The sequence below is a fragment of the Alosa alosa genome, chromosome 17 (assembly GCF_017589495.1).
Source record: "Alosa alosa isolate M-15738 ecotype Scorff River chromosome 17, AALO_Geno_1.1, whole genome shotgun sequence".
In the NCBI taxonomy this organism is placed as follows: Eukaryota; Metazoa; Chordata; class Actinopteri; order Clupeiformes; family Clupeidae; genus Alosa; species Alosa alosa.
In genome coordinates, this window is record NC_063205.1 from 20,247,104 (window position 1) to 20,262,737 (window position 15,634).

The 15,634-nt window shown below is 41.4% G+C and overlaps 1 protein-coding gene across 1 annotated transcript; it reads right to left on the bottom strand.

Moving 5' to 3' along the window:
- Positions 1–14,035: 14,035 nt before the first annotated feature.
- tiprl (TIP41, TOR signaling pathway regulator-like (S. cerevisiae)) lies at positions 14,036–15,393 on the bottom strand. Its single transcript, XM_048267417.1, has one exon. It carries the CDS (start codon positions 15,002–15,004, stop codon positions 14,222–14,224), a length of 783 nt encoding a protein of 260 aa, XP_048123374.1. The 5' UTR covers positions 15,005–15,393; the 3' UTR covers positions 14,036–14,221.
- Between the last annotated feature and the right edge of the window lie 241 nt (positions 15,394–15,634).

A 15,634-nucleotide genomic window follows, 5' to 3' on the forward strand; every position in this document is an offset into this window, starting at 1 on the left:
ATTACCACCATCTGCTGACCACCAGCTTGGGAGCTCGTCCGCACTTTTGTCACCTTAGTTCATTTGTCACCTTAGTTCATTTGTAGGCTAGTCCATGTGGACTTTCATGTCCAACCATTTTAATGTGAAATTGGAAATTTCCCGTTTTGGTCACTTGAAAATTGTATCCTTTCACAAGCATCTTACACCATATCTTTACAGTTGTTTATTTAAGATTACTGAGTGTATGCTTTAACCTATGTTGTGGCATCCATGTTTTTCACACATTCCGACAGCAAATGGTCCGTTCATGCCACCTGAATATAAGGGAATGCCCCTGTGATTATGTTTTCCTACTGCGAGTGTTCATGTGCTTTGCCTTCGGAATGTGTGAAAAACATGGATGCCACAACAAAGGTTAAAGGGAAACTTGGCAGGATTAGCTATAATTCCCCCCTCTGCTGGAGAAATTGTGCATTATGCTATTTCAAACTGGAAAAAGGTAACGATAAAGTACATGGATTTGTTTACAAGCTAGCGAAACGGTTAGCATAAGTTCGGCAGAACAATGTGGATGTTACAAAGTAAGAAACACGATTTAAAACGAGTTTCTTGTTTCTCACTTCTCTTTCCGGGACGGTAGTCTCAATGTTGCAAGGTTGGTTTTCCGCCTGGGGACGCTAGGGGCAACGGGGAAAATCACCATTTTCACCGGAACAGGTCATTTAACCATCCAAATGATTTCTAAACGGGTTTATTATGTTGAAATAGTTGCCAAGTTCTCCTTTAAACCATACACTCACCAGACATGGGCAGTATTTGAATTAAATATATTTGAAATTTAACTTTAGTGCATTTTGAAATTTGTATTTTGCAGGATTGGAAAAAGTCAGATGTAGTTTGTAACAAAATACTTAGAGTATGCCCTGAATGGTACGAAACTTCTGCAGTAATACAACTATGACTTTTAGTACTATACCGCTGCGTCAACGTTTCTTCCGTGATTTGGGAAAAGCCTGTGAAAGTCCTGGCAGGAAGCATGCATAAGGATGTAGATCCAGGAATGCACTAATATTTTGTTCGTAGTCCAGTTTGCAACAATTATTAGTTAACACTAAGTTGTAAACACTTCGGAAAAAAATGTGTAAAAACTGGATATACCTAGCCTGACGAGCCAGACCCACATTAAAATGTAGGGTCTGGACACTCACCGTTCGCAGTGCTTAGTCCGAGGGGTGGGATAATCAGTTGTCTTTCAAATTCCCTCTGCACGCAATAGGACAGCGGCAGCGTTATGAGTCCCATGCGTTTCCCACCAGCGGAGCTAGTTGGCTAGTTCAAACGTTTGCCAACTTAATAAAAGCTTAACTCGTGTCACACTGTTCGCCAGCAGCAACATCCATCTTATTTGTTTTCAAGTAGCAGGGAATTCAAGCCAAACCGTTGCAACTCTGCCATCAACGATTTCATTGGCCTGATTAAGTTTCGATTTCTGGAGCTCACAAGCCAACGGAGAGTTGCTAGACTAGCCCTGGCAGCAAATGTAATTCGCTGCCGCTAGGGGCGCGTCTAGATTTCTAGGCTAGGATATACCAAAACACGTTGATGTAATCGCTTCCTGCAAGGACTTTTACAGGCTTTTCCCAAATCACGGAAGAAACGTCGACGCAACGGTATAGGGAGGAAAAGTGAAAACCAGCGCCCCAAGTGGTTGCGTTCCTATCGAAGAGCAGCTCCAATGTTAAGTCCCATAGACCTATTTTTAAAAAAATATTGTGAAGCCAAATCAGCGATTTTATCCACCAAAAATATTTTGCCTTATTTAAAAAAATAAAAATTGCTCATTTTGCTTCATAAACGAACTACAAAAGAAGTCACGTGACTTTACCCTTCGACGTTACTCACGGTAGCATGGTTTGTTTATTAGCCTGGTTAGCATTGACACTTAACACTTACTGCCAGCTCTTCATGTGAGTAGAAGCACAACACCAGTTATCCAGACATAACAGTTATCACCACGCGTTTACATCACGTTCCGTTATTACAAAAATATGTTAAGCAAATTGCCGTATTGATCAGTTAGAGATTAAGAGCCCAAACCTGTGACGTCACATGCAACTGTAGTTCCTTATCACCATGTTACGACAAAAACTTAAAACAATTCTTGAAGCAATAGAAGCAATAGAGGTGAAGCAATAGAGGTGACCCCAGTGCCTAACATATGGAAGGCATTAAATTAAGATCCCAATGTGCACCGAGATATATTTTTTCCAAAAAAAAATCCCATCCACTCCGCTAAACTCTAGGAACGCAACCACTAGATGGCAATGAGATTACTTTCCCTCCCTATATAGTAGCAGATAATCAGGCAAGTCTTATTTAAATAAATTCCTGGTGCACTTACAAACTTTCTAATGCCTCGTTATTGGACTAAAGGTCATAGTTGTACTACAGCAGAAGTTTGGTACCATTCAGGGCATTATTAGTGGGGTAATATACGAGATAAAAGTTGGTTCCATCACAACTGCAGAACGTCATTAGTTTCTGACAGCACTACTCGACCAGGGTTTGACCAAGGGAAAAAAGGTTCTGGGAGGGTGTTTGGCTCGGGGTCATGGTGCAAAGGACCCTAGGGTAAAATTACTCCGAACCATCGCTTTAATGGTAAGCAAGCATTTATTTATGTAACGTTAATGTTTCATTGTGAAATTGTACTACATTAAATTTGGGCATGTGTACAGTCTATGTACGTTGTACTGTGTAACTTACAAACTCATCCATGCTTGTTGGATCAACAAAGTAAGTAACGTTAACGTTAGGCTAGCTATCATAGTTGCTGTTGCTGTGACGGTGGCATTAGCGTTAATGTTTTATGTTACGTTAACGTTATGGCAGTCTCATTTATATTAGGCCTACCTTAGTTCTCAGTAAGTTACAGTTTATTATATTCATATATAAAACATTCGCTAGTAGTGCTAGGCCTAGTATGTTACTGTCACAATGTTAGGCTGAAGATGATGTGCTGCTGGTTAACGTTAACGTGGAGGTTTAGCTGCTACCAGTGTTGCGCGGGTTTGGTCACAAGCGGCCCGCGGTCGCCCGATATTTTAATCAACCCGACCGCAACTCGGACCGCGAATATTAATTAGGACAAAATTATACCCGACCCACGATCTGACCCGCTTATTTACAAAATGTGTGCTTTTGGTTATAGCCTGCATGCAGTGTGACAGTAGGCCATTTCTGTAAAACAAACTAATTTATTTAGGCATGCAGGACATAATGTTTGCGCAGGAGAGAGAATGACAATAAGAGCGCAAGCACGCACGCAACCACCAAGGATTAGAACACAAGGATAAGATTTGAAGGCCATGCCCATGGACATACATCTTTCTTTCGAAAACAGAAATGGTGAGGCAAGGTAGGCAAGAGAGATACATTACTGGTCAAAACGTTAGCGTAAGAACTGGTTTATAATGCTGAATGAAGCACAAAGCTCTACTAAAGCACATCCCACTGTTTAAATTCACAAACACAACGAACTGTAACTTTTATGCATGCGCGAACCTATACCGGTAGATATTGCTGTGTAGTCTGTGCCATAACATTTATTCCTGCAGGCTGCCCGTTTTGGCTGTCATACTTTTAAATGGCTTTGCAAGAAGAAGGCCTACATAGACCATAACTTACTCTCATCTTCTTTAAGAACTCATAACCGCGGGTGACCGCGCTTATCTGCAGGCGACCGCTTAATTTCGGGCAGACAGCGCAACACTGGCTGCTACCTTAGCTAACTTATGTAACGTAATGTTAAATCCTCGTAAATATGTACGGTTTTGTGAGTTTAATAGGCTAACTTTAGCAATATTGATATAAGTTAACTTTAAGTCACATCTGACTATCATTAACCGTTGTTCGGACGAACAGCGCGAATGGCTGTTGCTGCAAGCAAACATCATCAATGAGCTCACCCAGCTAGCTAACGTTAAATATACCTTGCGAAACTGAGTTATGCTAACACCATCTTCAGCCTGGCATTTTGACAGTAAACTCAAAAAACATACAGTGTATATATATAAATGATTATTCTAAAGTTTCACTTGTAAGTAGCCTTCAGTTTCAGTTGTTAAAATTGTTATCTAACACTGTTTATCTTTTTTTCTTCTATTTCTGCTAGGTGCTCCTTTACTCTAGCCTAGAAATCTAGACGCGCCCCTAGCGGCAGCAAATTACATTTGCTTCCAGGGCTAGTCTAGCAACTCTGCGTTGGCTTGTGAGCTCCAGAAATCGAAACTTAATTAGGCCAATGAAATCGTGTATAGAGTCGTTAGTTGGGCTTAACATAATGATTGATGGCAGAGTTGCAACGGTTTGGCTTGAATTCCCTGCTACTTGAAAACAAATAAGATGGATGTTGCTGCTGGCGAACAGTGTGACACGAGTTAAGCTTTTATTAAGTTGGCAAACGTTTGAACTAGCCAACTAGCTCCGCTGGTGGGAAATGCATGGGACTCATAGCGCTGCCGCTGTCCTATTGCGTGCAGAGGGAATTTGAAAGATTATCCCGCCCCTCGGACTGAGCACTGCGAACGGTGAGTGCCCAGACCCTACATTTTAATGTGGGTCTGGCTCGTCAGGCTGCCTTCACTCTGCTACTGGTGGTGGATCAGGCTGACTGCAACCGTTGGTCTAACGTTAGGATGCAGCACACGAGAATTTCTAAACGGAAAAAAGTGAATAAATGTACTTGCTTGCTAACTAATGGTTATTTATGCAAGTTTGTGTACCCTAAACCATACCTAGGCCTAGCCAAATTTATCCTGGCTGTAGATAAAGCAGGATATGAATTTCACAAAATTACTGTATATAATATTACAGCACTGGTATTACTACTGTACTTAGTTACAGTATGATCCATAAGTACTGTGATTAAAAATACGGTAGACAATTCAATACTGTATACATTACAGCACTGGTAGTACTACTGTAGTTTGCACATTTACAGTATCAGGCATAGGTACTGTGATTTCAGATACAGTAGGTGTACTGTAGAGTGAAATGCAGCAACTTACTGGTTATTTGCTGCCAGCAAGTTGCTGAAAATTTTACATTAAACTTTTTACAGTGTTGGTATTTTTTTCTCAAATAAGCCATCATTTTAACATTTAGTTTAAAAATATAACCTACAACCATGACAATAGGCTATGCTTATTATAGTCCGGGAGCCAAAGGCCAGAGTCTTGGTGAATCTGGTTTTGTCGGTGAAAGTTTTTTTCTTTGCTGCTTGTTACTCGACAAGAATGGGGAGGGTGCCTATCCAGTGATATCCTTGGGCAATTTCCTATATTCAGCTCTAAAGTTGACCTAAATAGTGATTTGTCCATAAAATTGCCAATTTCACCATTTTTCCTTTTTCTTGAAGTTGAATAAAAAAATTAAAAGAAAAGTCAACTGAGAGAGCCAAAACAGTCAAATTCCTTCTACAAGGACAATATGGGGTGTAAACCCAATTTTTGTTTGTGCCAATTATGTCACCCTGCTACAACTTAAAAGCATCTGTCTTTTCTGTTTTATCAACCTTTTAGAACATGTCTGAAAGTTGAACAAAAATTTAAAAGTAACTAACTTCAGAAGCTTGAATTGTCCAGAGGCGGACAGAGTATGCAGCTTCATTACTTGAGTAAAAGTACAGATACCCTTTGCTAAATTTTACTCAAGTAAAAGTACAACAGTCAGATGTCTACTTAAGTAAAAGTACTGAAGTACTTGAGTATCAAGAGTACAAGAGTAGCCTACTTTTTTTTTTTTCAAATATTGCATTACTACTGCCACAGTGCTTACTTACGTCCTACATGGAGTTATGAAATTTTTTTATGTTAATACCTTGGAGAATGTAAAAGGAATTGAAAGTAAAATCAAGTCATTTTCATCTTTTTACCATGTTGCCAGGGATGGGCAGTATTTCTAATACATGTATTTAAAATATGTATTTCAAATACAAAATACTATTTTGTAATTGAAACACTTGAAGTTTAAAACTATCATTAACTTGTTCAGAAAATTTAAATAGTCTGGTGAGGTGGGGCCACAGGTTGGCACATTCCCGGGATGGACCTGCTGCGTCTTCATCCATTGTTTCGTCCATGGTTTTGTCTCTTATCTAAATCTGACCATGGACACTTTGGCGGAAAGCTGAGGTGATTGCTGATAGGCTGTCCCAATCACACAATCCAATCACGTTTGAGAGGAAAAACAACAAATTGAGGATTTCCGAGATTTTTCTTTTTTCCTTTTTTTTTAGAAGAAGTAACGGGTACTCACGGTTATGGATAGAAATGTAGTGGAGTAAAGAGTACAATATTTGCCTCTCAAATGTATTTGAGTAAAGTCATGGGTACTCCCAAAAAATGATACTTGAGTAAAGTACAGATCCCTCAAAATTGTACTCAAGTACTGTACTCAAGTAAATGTACTCCGTTACTGTCCGGCTCTGGAATTGTCAGGTGTGTGAAGTGCTACAAGACTAAAAATTGAAAACGATACAGATAAACGATAAAATACTGAGGGAGAACATTAGGACATGGACCCCTCTATGACCTTGAGTACCTAATAGCTGATGTTCATTCTCACTACAGGACAGTATTAAAACCACTTAATGGATAATGGACCTCTGAGGTGTCCTGATATGCGGAAATAATGGAGGAGACAGAGCCTGATGCGAAACAGTGGAGTTGTCTCCACTAAGTTAATCCATATACCATATACGGGACACCTAACAGAATGCTATTCTTTTTGTCCCCCATGTTGCCAGTCATGTAAGCAATAGGCATGCATTTATAGCACAAAAAGGTAAATGCAGTTCAGTTTAAAAAAAAGGCCGACCTGTTCAATTTGTTGTACTACTTCCACTGGTTGTGGAACATGATGATGGGTAGTTTGCTTTGATACAGTTGATTCCACCGTTGCAAAGCCTGACGGGGCGGTGATTACATTTATTTACCACTTCATAGGAGCCCCCAATGTACAGAATTAATAGCCCCCTGCCAGTTAACGAGAAAATACTATTTCTTGTCCCTTGGAGATGCATTTTCCATAATATGCCTTGAAGTTTCTTTTAAAAGTTGGTATACCATGATAATTGTGTGGGTATTTTTGTATTTTCAAATGACTAATTACTTGTTGATGAAATACATTTTTCATATTTTGTTACATTTCATGTATTTGTAGTTTGTAACAAAATAGTTTTGTATTTGTATTGTATGTATTTGTGCCCACCTCTAACACTCACTCACAAACAACTGATGGTGCACAAGCCTTAGTTTTGTTAGCTACTTGAATAATTACAAGTGCACGTCATTTGGGCCCATGGTGAATACCTCGATAGCATGTTGCCCCTGTATACCACAAATGCGATACAGGACATATTAGTCATATTTCTAAATGCTGATGCTGTTGACTTCATAAACAATGCATTTTGGCACTGTGGTATCTGTCACCACGGTACCAGGATCCCTTCGGAGAGCAGCACATTGGCAGCTCTCCACAAATTGCGACGATTTCTGTGGCAGTGGCTTGGAGGATTGTCTAGACTAGAGAGAATGTGACAGGCTCTGACTCACCTGATGGTGGCGGTGCGAAGAGTCCACTGTATGGTCGTAGCATTGAGAGCTATGGCAGTGGCCACAATATAGTTTGATGTCCTCTTTTTTTAAAGGTAAAATTGACAAAATCAGACTCAATTACTAATTCAACAACCTGAACTTCCAGCAACAAACAGAGGGCAACTTAACTTGATGTCAGAGTTCAGCTTGATCGACTACGAAACACTTGAAAAAACGGTACAGAATCTCAGCTCTTCCACATGTGTTTTAGAAACTCTGCCTATCAATTTCTTCAAAACTGTTTTTTTTTACCTCATAGCGGTGGGTGTCCTTCAAATTGTAAATGTATCACTGCTGTCTGGCACTTTTCCTAAGGTCACTAAAAAACAGCTGTTGTAAAGCCACTTCTCAAGAAGAATATGGATGTCTCCATGCTAAACAATTACAGGCCCATATCCAATCTACCTTTTATTGTCAAAATTCTTGAAAAAGTTGTCTTTAATCAATTAACCACCTTCCTAACATCAAATGGGGACTTTCAGTCTGATTTTCGGGCAAATCACAGCACTGAAACAGCTCTCATTAAAGTTTTCAATGACATACGCCTCAACACAGATTCAGGTACACAGATTAGTGTAGCATTTGACAATGTTGATCACAATATTTTAATACACAGACTAGAACACTGGGTTGGATTTACAGACAGTTATCAGCTGGCTAAAATCATATCTACAAGAAAGGAGCTTCTTTGTTGCCATCGGAAACTGTACCTCAACACCAACGTCCTTGACCTGTGGTGTTCCCCAGGGATCGATCTTGGGGCCACTATTATTCAACCTCTATATACCTGGGTTTTCCCATGCTGCCTTACGCACACGATTTTATTCACGCTGCTAGGCAGCATGGATTCCATGGAGCAAATTTTCGCCCCAGTTAGGGGACGAATCACAGAATGGAGGGAGGGCAGCAAGACGATGACGACACACCGAAGCCGTTATGAGCTATGTACAGACGCATTTGATAGACATTCGTAGCGCCCAATAAACGGCTCTGGGCATTCATAGACCATGTTTCAAATTCGAGAAAATGAATGTCTAGTTCCCAGACCTATGAGATGAGGTCTGACGTTAGCCAGGTTAATCATAGCTATGCAGATGACACAAAGTCTTTTTTTCACATACAAGGCATTTCAGGCCACAGATATAGGGGACACAATGAAAATAAATGAACACTCCCCTCAATGTCAACACTTATTTCTTTGCATTGATGTGCGACTATAGAGTTGATGAACTCCGGTGAACTTCCTTGCTGCAGACAATGCAGAGGACTTTATTTTCAACACTTTATTTTTATCAACACCATCAGGCCATTTTTTAAAAGTAAATGTTCCAGTCAATGATCCAGGCAGCATGTTTCTTCTCTCTCCTTCATTTTACAGTCTAATTTTTACTGACTAGAACGGCTCGGGGTCAAAGGTCATACGGAATCGATTAATCTGCACAATTTTTTTTTAATCAGTTATTTTTTCTCAAATTAATTAATCAAAATGAATCAGTTATTTTGACAGCCCTAGTAATTATATTTGGTAAAAAGGAGGAAAGACTTAGGGTTGCCACTATCCTTGACACAAAAGGGTTGAAGGCAAAGGATACTGTTAAAAATCTTGGCGTATTAATTGGTGTAATTAATTGTCCTCCCCAGGGAATTCACCGCGATTCTGCTGGTCGTGGTGTACATCCCCCCCAGCAACAAAAACAGTGATAGGAGCATGGCACTGAATGAGCTGTATCGGGCCGTCAGTGAACAACAAAAGCGAACACCCAGATGCCTTCACAATCATCGCTGGAGATTTCAATCACGCCAATCTACTACCAAAATTTCACCAACATGTAAACTTCCCAACAAGAGGACGAAACACCCTGGACCTTGTTTACACCCCACAGAAAGAAGCCTACAAAGCCAAACCCCTCCCCCACATCGGATAGTCAGACCACATTAGCATCCTGCTGCTGCCCCGATACAGACAAAGAGCAAAAGTCACCAAACCAGTTCTGAAGGAGGTGAGAGTGTGGCTAGAGGGGGCCGTCTCACAACGTCAGGACTGCTTTGAAACAACAGACCATTAACCCATGCAAAGCAGCAGGCCCAGACAACATACCAGGCCGAGTGTTGAAGGACTGTGCTGAAGGATGTTTTTACAGACATTTTCAACACCTCTCTGGAGCAAGCAGTCATCCCATCACTTTTCAAAGCTGCCACCATCATACCCGTGCCAAAGAAATCATCACCATCATGCTTCAATGACTACCGTCCTGTAGCACTCACGCCCATAATCATGAAGTGCTTCGAACGGCTAGTCATGTCACACATCAAAGCCACCCTACCCCCCACCCTGGACCCCTTCCAGTTTGCATACCGAGCCAAACGATCCATGGAGGATGCAATCTGCTCTGCCCTCCATCCAGCCCTCACCCACTTGGACAATAAAGACTCATATGTGAGAATGCTGTTCATAGACTTCAGTTCAGCATTCAATACCATAATACCACAACAACTCATCAGCAAACTGGACAAGCTAGGATTCAGCAACTCCCTCTGCAACTGGCTGCTGGACTTCCTGTTGCAGAGACCACAAGCAGTACATGTCGGGAACAACACCTCAAGCACTCTGACCCTGAGCACGGGGGCCACGCAAGGGTGTGTGCTCAGCCCCCTGCTCTTCACATTGCTAACACATGACTGTACAACCACTCACAGCTCCAACCATCTGGTGAAGTTTGCGGACGACACAACACTGGTGGGCCTCATCACTAAGGGCTTATGAGGCTCACTACAGAGAAGAAGTAGACCTGCTGGCCAAATGGTGCAAAGACAACAACCTCCTGCTGAATGTCAGCAAGACCAAGGAGATTGTTGTCAACTTTCAGAGAGGCCACAAACAACTGCCACCACTGTCCATCGACGGAGATGCTGTGGAGAGAGTGAGCAGCACAAAATTCCTGGGCGTGCACATCAGCGGCGACCTCTCCTGGACCACCAACACAGCATCACTGGCTAAGAAAGCCCAGCAGCCTCTACTTCTTTGCGCCGAATTGAAGAAGGCAAGTGCCACGCCTCCCGCCATGACCACATTCTACAGAGGGACCATCGAGAGCATCGTGTCCAGTTGCATTACAGTGTGGGGCGGAAGCTGCACAGATCAGAACAGGAAGACCCTCCAGCGCATTGTTAACACAGCTAAGAGGATCATTGGAGCACCACTCCCTCCCCTGCAGGACATTTACACCACCAGCCTCACCAAGAAAGCACTAATGATTGTCAAGGACACAACCCACCCTGCACACAAACTGTTCAGCCTTCTGCCCTCTGGAAAAAGGTACAGCCTCCGCTCCCGCACCACCAGACTTGCAAGTAGCTTCATCCACCAAGCAATCAGGATTCTGAACAACCCACTCTCCCATCACTGACAGCCCCCACCCACCAGCCAGCCAGGAACCTAGGATCCTGTCTACCCTAACCCCGACACCGCCCCAGGACCGCCCTGTGGAACTGCACTGTGACTGCGCAGCCTAACATGCTGCTGCTTCATATCAAGCCTGATATACTTGAAATGACTGCATATCAATGTAAATATGCAGTACACACAAGCACAAGTTTAAACTTCATTTAAATGTTATCAATGTTATTTATCACTCTGCCACAATGCTGCTATGTAAATATACAACACAACTACCTCTATTTTTTTTATATATATTCTATATTTCTATATTCTAATATATGTTCTATATTTCAGTCTCGCACTTTAATGTCTGTATGTGGTATGTCTGTATATTTTTATTTTTTTATAGTCTATGGCTATGTCTATGTCTGTATTTAAAGTATGTCTATGTCTGCATGGGAAAGTAAGAAACGAAATTTCAATTCTTTGTATGACCAGTGCATGTAAAGAAATTGACAATAAAACCCGACTTGACTTGACAGTGATTACATTTTAACAGCCACATGAAAGCGATAACTAAATCAGTTTTTTTTCCACCTCAAAATATTGCCAAACTCAGAAGGCTTAGAAAAACTCATTCATGCATTTATCTCCAGCAGGGTTGATTACTGCAATGGACTGTTCACAGGCCTTCCTAAAAAACTATTAAACAGCTTCAGGTGATACAAAATGCAGCAGCTAGGATTCTAACACAAACTAAAAAACTGACCACATTACTCCAATTCCTCCAAGTCCCTGCACTGGCTTCCAGTAAGTCACAGAATTGACTTTAAAGCACTATTGCTTGTTTATAAATCAGTAAATGGAGCACCTAAATACCTATCAGACATGCTTCAGCAGTACTATACCTTCTTGTCCTCTCAGGTCCCAGGTGAAAAACCTGTTAGTAAAACCTACTGTTAGAACTAAATATGGTGAAGCAGCTTTTAGCTGCTATGCGGCTCAGCTCTGGAACCAACTTTGGATGACATCAAAAAGGCCCCAACAGCCAGTTTTAAATCTAGACTTAAGACCAAGCTGTTCTCTGATGCTTTCTGCTAACTGCGCCAAGTTACAAATTCTGAATCTGCCTTCATAATTATTCTACCTTGTCTTATTACTTGTATTACTTTTTTACTACTTTAGCCTTTGTTTTTGCTTACTAATTATTCTTTATTTTTAAATGATTTTACCTTGTGTTTTATGTTTTCTTTTTATGATCTTTACCTTTTGAACTATTGTTTGACTATATTGCACTTCTATGCTTTTATTTGTTATTATTGTTTGGTTTTGTTTATGTAAAGCACATTGAATGGCCTCTATGTATGAAATGCGCTATATAAATAAACTTGACTTGACTTGATTGACTTGACTTTAGCTCCTTACCTTACCAGCAGATCATGTCCAATGCTGTATGGGTTCTGTATGCTTACCAGCTAGAATGGACGGTGGGCCACTTGGCCAGTGAGCATCACCTGCAGTGGCTTCTATCCCCTCATCTGTGCAAGCTTTCCCTGTGATGGTACGTGAAGCGTGGCAACTTTCCAGACCTGCAGTCTTGTTTTTTTTGGTCCCGAATAGCATTCTGGGGCAGACTATTAGGCAGGGGGTAGCCCCCAAATAGCAGTCTATGTAAAGTCCATGGGCATGGGATAAACAGGACTGGACTGAAAATGTAAAATGCTCTTTAAATGAAAGGACATAGCAAACCCGGGTCTTATGAAATGCAGGGGGCAATCCTGGTTACTTTTTTGATCTATGTGGTGGCATTAGTCATCTATGGAATGGTCTGCTGCAGCAGTATCTCAACTGCTGACAGGAAGAGATGCAAAGCTGGTTAAGAAAGCCAGTTCTGTCCCGAGATACTGCCTCGACCCAGAGAAAGTAGTGAAAGAATGATGACTAGACTATCCCTGATGAATACCACTCACCCCATGCAGAACGCTCACAGCAGTAGACAGTTCCTTCATTGACAGACTGCTTCATCTGGAATGAGACACCACAGGTCCTTTTTTCCTTCACAGCTCCCAGTAACACACACACCAAGACTGAGAATGTAATGTACAACATTTTACATGTACTAAACTGTGCATAACAGTGCATCTGTTTTACTTATTTAATTATATTTGTTTACTAATTGTATTGTATCTGCTTTGTCTACTCACATACTTGTTATTGTACTGTCTGCATTAGTTGTTACACTGCATTGCCATAGACCATCGTGCAGGTTTCCTGATTGTTAACTGCCCCTTGATTGTCTTGTTTACTCTCATTGTTAGTGTATGCTTAATTGAAAAGTATGAGAGGTTTTGTTTTTGTCTTGAACTCCCTAATTATAAAGAGTGCAGGTGGGTGCTAAACATTGTTATTGGTTTAGCTGTAGTGAGGCTCCTTCCTGTCACTGTAAAGCGTTTTAAGGGCCTAGAACACTGTAAAAATGCAATATGGTGTTGTTAATTATACTGCCTTCATTTCTGACCAATTGTCTTGCCTGTTCCTTCATATAATTCTGCAATGACAATCACAAATCAGTACATTACTGTATCATTACACACCACACAGGGAAGCTAAGACCACCACAGCCCTTGTCTGCCTTGTGATGTTTTTGAGAGCTTTGTACCTTGTGCAAAAACGACCACAAAAATCTCTCAAGTATAACTGTTGCATAATACAGCCTTTTTTAATCAGAGTATGGTGTCTTAATTATTCAAAATCAGAGCTATTGGGCAGTAGAATCTGAAAGGAGAGATTTCCTCCAGAAGTCATATTTACAAAAATCCCTAATAAACCAATCACATTTAAACTCAGTCCTGAAGTACAGTAAAAACCAAATATTTCTGCATGCTCTAGCATGTCTTTGTTAGTTGTTTTCATGCACTGGATATTCTGTGCAAATATGCAATTAACCAAATGCCATTAAGAAAGTGTAGTCCTAGGTTACATAGTTTACAATCATAGCAGGCCAGCAAAGAAAGTGTCACATACAACATGGTCAATTTATTATTCAAACGCACCGACATTTAAATTCAAATGAAGAGGAATAAGTGTCACAAGTTTAGAGTGCTGTGTTGTAGGACCATGCCCGTCTGTTCAATACATCTGATGACACTGCACATTACAAATCACTCCCCTCAGAACTGGTTTACATAGCCGTCAATCAGACTCATTCTTTCAACGGAAAGTCCAGTTTCTCACACTCGGTCAAGCGTAGAGGCAGATACTGGGCAACCTCGTTGGGGTCTGTGTACAGGGCTGGTGGAACATGCTTCAGTTCTGAGATTTTGCTCTCTCGAGCACTAAACTCCCTTAACATGAAGTTCTTCCCGGCTTCGTGATAAAGTCTGGTGTCATGAATGCGAATGAGCACACCGTCAACGCGCAAGAAGAACCGTAGCAACAGGAAAAAGCTGGTAGGCATCACTCGTATCTTTGCGCTGATCATTGACACACCGTGGTCGTGTAGCTCGTCCTCGAACAGCAGCACGTCCTCGAAGAAAACGATCTGTTCCCGCGCCTTCAGCCTCTCCAAGTCTATGCGCTCGGTTGTTGGCGTTATCCTCATATCTTCTCCTAACAGCGTACCCCTATAATCGGTGGTGTATGTCCAGTCATAGCGTTTCACCACTTCCGTGGAGTGTTCGGAATCCGCTCTGCTTTCCTGCCACTCCTGAGCACAGGCAACTTTCACGGAGTCCTGCAGATTATTTACGCGCTTGAGGGCATCGATTGCGTTGAACTCTATGCCAAAACCGTCCGAATGCTGAATGCGTAACACATTATCCCCGAATAGCATCTCTGGAAGAGCAGGCATATGCATCTCCTCAGCCAAACGTTCAATGTCTTTTGATTTCATTATGTGTGTTTTCGCTGCAGTGATCTTCCACGGTCCGAAAGCGAAATCTTGCTTGCTGCTTCTAAATCCTTGAGCCATGGCCATATCCGACATAAAATAAACAACCCAGACTTAACGAAATCTCAGTTTGGTGCTAACACGACGTATTAATGTGGCATCACCTTCCAAGTTTTTAACTAGTTATTTTGATCACTTTCAGCTTCTTTGCATCCACTCAGACTCCGCCATGCACTCGTACAGGAAATACGTCACACTATTTCCTGTGTTTTCCTTCCTTCTTCTTACTAGCTGTCAGTTCTTCCCTTTACTGTCCCCAACCGAGCTGGAGTAGGCTTCTTCACAGTAGGCTAGGTTATTCACGAGATGGATTTTTTTTTTGTTTTTTTTAGCGTCCAAATGTCCTGCTACCTACTACCAATAAGCAAAAATAAAAATCGGGGAAATCAATGAAAGAGTAGGGAAATTAGGATATGGAAAGAAACGATAGGCTAGTGAAAGAAAAAAAAACATTTCGCATTTCAGCACTATAAACTGAAGCAGAGGCTTTCTAATGAGGAGACACAGCACTCAAAAAATACTCCATAGAAATGCATGGGGCTAGTTTGTCACGCCAATATGGCCGTTGTCTACACATATCCCACCCCTTCCTCGGCAAAACGTCGACATGTGAATACATTGAGCCAATCATATGGTGTGTTGTGAAGACATCGTGCCAATCATGTG